Raw genomic sequence first — 7,191 nt, 5'->3', positions numbered from 1 at the left:
GCGGGGCATAGGCGGGGCATAGGCGGGGCATAGGCGGGGCATAGGCGGGACATAGGCGGGACATAGGCGGGACATAGGCGGGACATAGGCGGGACCCGGTGTCCCCGCCCCGCTGTGCCGCTGCGCTGGCGGCTGTGGCGGCTGTCGGGGCTCGGCCGGTGGAGCGGGGCGGCTCTCGTGGGAGGCGGCGCCGCCGCCATGGGGGTGCACGGCGTCAAAGCGGTGTTCTTCGACTTGGACAACACGCTGGTCGACACGGCGGCTGCCGGGCGGCGCGCCATTGAGGAGGTACTACCGGTGTCCCCTTGCTGCCTTACGACACGGAGGCTGCGGGCTGCGGTGCTGCTCATATCCCCCTCCGTCCTACCCGCCCCAGCGGCCGCCGTGCCGCCTGACCAGAGGCAGCTCGGGGGACGCGCTGATGAGAGCCTCTTGTGTGTTGCAGGTGATCAATGCCCTACAGTCGAAGCACCACTACGGGGAGGGGGAGGCCCGTGTCATCTGCGACAAGGTCCAGGCCAAGTTGCTGAAGGAGTGCCACGACCCCGCCAAGATGTGCATCACCGACCTGCGGATTTCGCACTGGGAGGAGGCGATCCAGGAGACCATCGGCGGGGAGGCGAACCGAAACCTGGCCGCAGAGTGCTACTTCCTGTGGAAAAGGACCCGCCTGCAGCACCTCACCCTGGCCGAGGACACCCGGGGCATGCTCACCGAACTGCGGAAGGGGGTCCGCCTGCTGCTCTTGACAAACGGCGACAAGCAGACGCAGAGGGAGAAGATCGAAGCGTGCGCCTGTCAGCCCTACTTCGATGCCATAGTTGTGGGAGGAGAGCAGAAAGAAGAGAAACCAGCGCCATCCATATTTCATTACTGTTGCGATCTCCTGGGAGTGCAGCCTGCAGAGTGTGTTATGGTTGGTGACTCTCTAGATACAGATATTCAAGGAGGCCTGAATGCTGGCTTGAAAGCAACGGTGTGGTTAAACAAAGCAATGACTACCCCAGGAGATACCTCCCCAGTACCCCATTACATTATTTCTTCTGTTCTGGATCTTCCAGCGGTTTTACAGAAGATGGAGCACAAAGTGAATGCTAAGTTAGGAAATGACCACGTGGCTGGTAGTAACGCAGCGCATTGATGGTTCCAGTATACGATCAGAGACGTGCTGAGCTGTTAGGTGACTCATGCACTTTCAAAAGATCAGGCCCCCTAGGATTTTGAACTCATGTATGGTATGCTTTCTTAGACAGCAGGTGGGTGAATAAGAGTACAGTTGTCAGTGAAAACAGAAAAGAAACAAAGATTAATTTAAAAGATGCAAGTGAGGTTAACTTAAAACAATTGCCTCTGTCTAAATTACTTTGACAGACTGGCTAAAGTCTATCTGTCTCTGACCTAAGTTACCAGTCTCTTGTTTTATAGTGGAAAGAAAAAATTTGAATGTTTTGATCTTTCATATACTTTACTGACTTGTAAGTTTACCAGAGGCTTCAGTTCAAACCTTGTTTGCAGTGTGCAAAAGAAGGTGAGAAAAAGGGTGTGGTATAGTCTGGTAAATCTTCACAATTCATCTGCAGTTTATCTCAGGAACTGGAGTGAATTTTGCTGTTTCTAAAAACAGAATTTATTGACAGAATTTACATAGCAGACCATTAGAAAATGCTCTACCTTGGATCTTCTTTCAGTTTTCAAGTTTTAGAATTTTTTCAGACTTTGCAGTGACTTTTCTTTTATGGAATCTGTACCTCTTGCCAAAAGTACTTAAATGTACCTTTAAAATTTGCATTTATAGAGGGGACCATTTATCAGAGAAACTTAATGGATAAGTTTTTATTTTATATTATTTTGGTGCTTATGAAGTTATGCGGTATACTTGTAATTCAGATTATGATATTTGTTGGAATGTAATTGATAAAACAGGGATATTTTCAATGGTCTTAATGTATTGTCAGGCTCCTTAAAAGCTAATTTTATTGTTTTGTCTGATTTTGTTAATGAATTTTGATCAGACCTTTTTGAGAAACTTTTTGCTCTTGCTCAGGTGTAAGACTACTCAGATTCAACTGCAGGATCAGAGCCTCTTTTTGACTGTTTTAATGGCAGTGCTATACAATCCCTCCTTACTTCAGTTTCTGCATGTATTTCATGTGATTTACTCTGGAGAAAATATGAGCTAGTTGTTTGTGAACAGCTTTCATGATTCTCTTAGAGGAAATTGGAAAATGATGGTGTATGTATTACAGTATGGTGTGCAACTTTATAATGTGTATGTGCTATTTCTGTTAGATGCAGAAAGCCACTCTCTAAAACACTAAGATTTCTTCTTCCCAGATCTTTATTTTAATAATTTAATGTTTCTGTACTTCATACCCTTACTTTATAATGCGAAAGTATTCACATATTAAATGGACATGTAAACACTTGCTGGAAAAGCTGTGTGTTGCAAAACGTATTTGCTATATATATTCATTGGGCTAAATATCTGACCATATCTGAGCAATCAAATGTTATATTTTAGAATAAATCCATGACAAATCTTCTGAGAACAGGGATATTGAGGTGCTAGCAGAAGTGTGTCTGGCAGGAAAAGATGCAAGAAAAGATCAGCAAAAAGCAAAAAAACCTGCCAGGAAATGTGTGTATAGAAAGAATCCTGTATACAAGAAAGGTTCCCTTGTTTAACTTGACAGGAATTTAAGTTAATGCAGTTAAATCTTGCATAGGATGACAGATACAGTGTAGAGGAGGCTGTTACTGATCTGAGTTAAATTATTTGGCAAAAAGTTTATGTTGCATCAAAATATGTTCCTCCTACACTGGGGAGTAACAGGGAAAAGGAACCCTTTTCATCTAGTTGTCCCTTTAAAAGGGTAAAGCGGTCCAGGTTCCTCATGCTACCTAGGCAAAATGTTTGAGCCCGGGGCACCTCTGAGGAAGTGGGCGTATGCTAGCAATGATCCAGTTACACTGATGTAGGAAGCTGCCACATGTAACCTGAGCCAGTGGGGCTGACTTGACTCACCTACTGAACTAAGAGGCCTAAGTTAGATTTTATTTCCCTCTTGGAAGAGCATGAAAATGGTCACTGGTTTAGTGAGTGAGCAAAGCATTGTGAACAACATTCAATAAAGATGATTGAGCCAATGAGGAAGAATGTGTAAAAATAGAAAGGTCTCCAAAAGGTTATATGGATCCCTGTAAAGATAATGTATTTGAAGTAACTTGTTTTAACTACTGTCTGATAGAAAAGCAACAACATCACTTATAACAGCATCTAAAAAGACCTGCATTGTTTGCCCAGCATCAGGGTAATAGAACCTGGGTCAGAATGGGGTTTCTGATAGAGCTGAGATTTAAAATAACAAATGGTAATAATTCACAATTCTGTCTTTGGGCTTGATATGTGCCAGATTACCATTCTTTAATATACATTGAGGCTTGTATTCTCTTGCCAGTGCATCATTGTGAAATGGGATGCTGAGCCTGCTTAGTATAAAGGGTCTCTTGTTTTAGAAGAGACTGCTCTTTATCTTGCACTTGGGCAGCCGTCTTCTTAAATCCATGAATCTATGACAAACTACTGTAACTGCACACTCAGGTGATAGCGTGGTCTGTGGAGGCCACAGTCAAGTATATTTTTTCCATTGCTGAGTACTGTACCAGGCTGGATGTGACTGCAACAGTGTTACTATGGTTCTATAAAACAAGAAACAAAAAAAGGTCTTTCTCTGTCTAGGAGTCTTCTTAGAAGCTGTTACCCAATAAGCTGGATTAAGTATCTGGAGTATCTCTAAATACTTAAAATGTTTTTTCATGGATGGGGCTCTTACAGAAAGCTTAATGAAAAATAGTTATATTTAACAAAATGGAAACATAAGTGTAGGGATGAGATAACTTTCACATCGAAAGCAGGAACAAATCAATAAAACAGTCAATATTCAGTTCCAGTTAAGTTCTGGTTTTGCTTAGTGTTATGCTTTATTAGCTGTCTAGTTTAAATTATATTGCCAAAACACACTAAATAAAAAGGAGAAAGAAATGCTATCTACATTTTATTGTATTTTTTTTAGATAAATACTGCCTCCTTACAGTAACTATGACTTTAGTGAAACTATAGTTTAATACCAACTGTATCTTAATTCTTGATTTTAAAATAACCCATGTACTAGTGTAATAAAAGTATTTTGTTTATAAAACATTTCTTTAAAATCTGTATTACTGTGGATAACTGTGTTTGTGACCAGGTTTACAACAAACTGCAAGGGTTCTGTTTGTTTGGTTTTTAAAATAGCAAAGAATTAGGCTTCAGAATCTGTCACCTCAGTGTATTTTCCATCATTTCTAACAGAGGTGGGAATGTAATTAGTATTTGTGAGGCTTCTTGGCCTGACTGTGTATACTGAATTCCTAACTGCAGTCCACTCCTAGCTGGACCAGACTTGCCATGCTGAATGCCAGCTCAGAAATGCCTGCACATCCTGTCGTCAGGGCCCTGGCTGCTGCAGCAGCACAAGAGCAGACTGCAAAGCAGATAGGATAGATAAATACTGTAATCTCAAGTCCAGGGGACTAATTTTGGCAGGTGACAGGTCCATATCTGAGCTTTGCTACACTCACCTCTGTGTGACTTAGGGGTGGGGAGAGCAGGAGGTTGCTCCCCTCATGGTGCTCTTGGCTGCAGAAAAGGAAGCTGTTCCATGATGATTTTCCAGTGGGTAATGGAACAAATTTTCCACCTCCTGGACCTGTGAAGATAGATTGAGAGAGGTGGAAAGATTCTTAAAGGTACTCTAGATGAGGGTACAGTGTTAAACTGAGTAAAGGGCGGCTTGGCTTCTTGCGTGCACTGGGCTGTGCCGGGTAGCTGTCTGAAGTATCACAGGTCTGCACATCATCCCTTCTTGTTGAGGAAGCTTTGCATGTGTACGGCATTAAGCTGGACAGTGACAGCCTTAGAAATGAGGACATTTTCTTATATGCTTGAAAAAGTTTAGCACAAACTTAGAGTTCTTAGTAGTGACCCAAATGTGTTATACTGGAGATAAGTACCTTTCATTAGAACATTAAGTTAATGCAAAGTGATGAGATGTTTGAATTGGGTAACAGCTAAAGTTTAAATTGTCTAAAATACAGAAAATGGACAACTTCCTATGCCCAAGCTAACCCGAACCAGTTCTATTTGTCTTTTCCTCTGAACCTTCTATCACTTGACAACACCAGTAATAGGGCTTTGAACTAAATTGGAGTAGTCTGATCCATCACAGCAATTTCTCCTGTTCACATATGTAGTGGTTATTTTTTCATCTTTAGCTCTAAAGTGTGGGGATTTTTACTCCCAGGTTATCTTGAGGCCTTTAAATGAAATTTAAAACCTACCTTACTCCTATACTAATAAACCTCAGCATCTGGAAATCATTTGACCATACTGAGAAGTACAACAAATAGAAGCACAATGTGTCTCTGCTGTATGTAGTGGTATACTGTTCTTTTGTGCATAGCTTTTACTATCAGCCTTGCAGTGGGATTGTCTCCATTATAGCTCGCTTTCTAGAACACACTGTGCACATACAAGAGACATAACAATGCAGAGACGATGTCAGCTGTGTCTAAAGCAAAATATGCAACTTTCTGCCTATGTTGCAAGGGACCTAAATACAGGGAATCACGTTGCCTGCTCCATATAGCCTATTTTGACCTTTTATTCCACCTACTGAAAGCAAGCTTGCATGAGAGTCTTCTGCTAAACAGCCTTCACATGCCAGAAAAATTCTAAATTAAGTGATGGTGCTAATATATATGAAATTTCAGTCCTTTAGAATTGCAAGTAATGTCTCTCAACACCTAACTAAAGACTGGATGATAACTTTGCATGAGATCCAGCTTAACACAGGAAAATGATTCCATTAACATCACTGGAACTTCACAAGGTTTAAGTAAGATTTGTATGATCATTTCTATAAAACCACCTGTGAGTGACTTCTGCCTTCCACTTCTCCCTCAGCTACCTGATCTTTATCATAGAATCATAGAATAGTTAGGGTTGGAAAGGACCTTAAGATCATCTAGTTCCAACCCCCCTGCCATGGGCAGGGACATCTCACACTAAACCATGTCACCCAAGGATCTGTCCAACCTGGCTTTGAACACCGCCAGGGATGGAGCATTCGCTTTCTTCGGTTGCATTTTTAGGGCTTTATGAATCACAGATATCTAGCGTTTGGGAGGAAATCTGCAGTAAAAAGTAATGGGAGACAGACAGCTTTTATAGCAAGATCATGTTAAGCACATAGATCAGCTCCTTGGCAGTTGTGTGCTGCAAGCATGTGTTTGGGTTGTGTTTGATTTAAATGGGTTTCCTTCAAAGAAATTCCATTCATATCACACAGACTAGACAAAACAACCCCAAACCCACCAAAATGTTAAACAGGGGGGTGGGTGGAGGGGTAGGGGTGGGGGGATGGTGGGATGCCTCCTTTGTTAGTCACCTATAGGTATCAAGGTTTACAAGGCAAGTGTAAAATACCAAATCTGAGATAGTTTTCTTCCAAGTTTAAAAATAAGTGTGATGATTAGTTGACTTGAGTGAATGTTGTGAGGAAAACAAAGCACTACTCATTATCTGAGCAGTTTCCCAGTGTCTGTTCAGTCTGTTCATCAATGGCTGCCATCATTTTTCTGTTAATTATGTTCAAGAACAACTTTGTCACACAGACGAAGAATCCAACTTCTTTATATCTTGGAAATAACATTACTAGGCAACGAGGAAGAAACACTGAATGTAGCTCCAGCTATATACTAATATAGATTTTATTTAAAGTATTTAATAAATTTATACATATTTATGTTACATTCTTTTTTGTATATTCCTGGAAATGTTTGTTTTGCTACACCATTGATAGTGTAAAAATGCAATTAAATACAGGTCTGGGAAGGTACAGAGATGTATCTGAGTATATAGGACTGTGGTTATCTAACAGCTGTGCTTTAGATCAAGAATTTAACTTCCCAGTGATTGTAGGAAGTCACTTAGAATAGTTATGGCTCCATTTCCCCAGAAACAAAGAAAGTGGAAATCATAAAGATTAAGTGGAAAGCACTTCTCTTCCTTTCCAGTCAAAATCCATCCTGGCAAGCATCAGATGAGCAAGTTTTTATTTACTTGTGTTGTTGCTGAGTCTGCATTCAGGC

General features: G+C 41.5%; 1 protein-coding gene across 1 annotated transcript; it reads left to right on the top strand.

The window, feature by feature from the left end:
• The first annotated feature begins 33 nt into the window (after positions 1-33).
• NANP (N-acetylneuraminic acid phosphatase) lies at positions 34-4,218 on the top strand. The gene is made up of 2 exons (XM_065680084.1): positions 34-288; positions 446-4,218. The coding sequence occupies exons 1-2, from the start codon at positions 199-201 to the stop codon at positions 1,139-1,141; spliced, it is 786 nt and encodes a 261-aa protein (XP_065536156.1). The 5' UTR covers positions 34-198; the 3' UTR covers positions 1,142-4,218.
• The last annotated feature ends 2,973 nt before the right edge of the window (positions 4,219-7,191 follow it).

Source organism: Lathamus discolor, chromosome 5 (genome assembly GCF_037157495.1).
Source record: "Lathamus discolor isolate bLatDis1 chromosome 5, bLatDis1.hap1, whole genome shotgun sequence".
Taxonomy (NCBI): Eukaryota; Metazoa; Chordata; class Aves; order Psittaciformes; family Psittacidae; genus Lathamus; species Lathamus discolor.
This window is presented reverse-complemented; position numbering and strand designations above follow the sequence as displayed.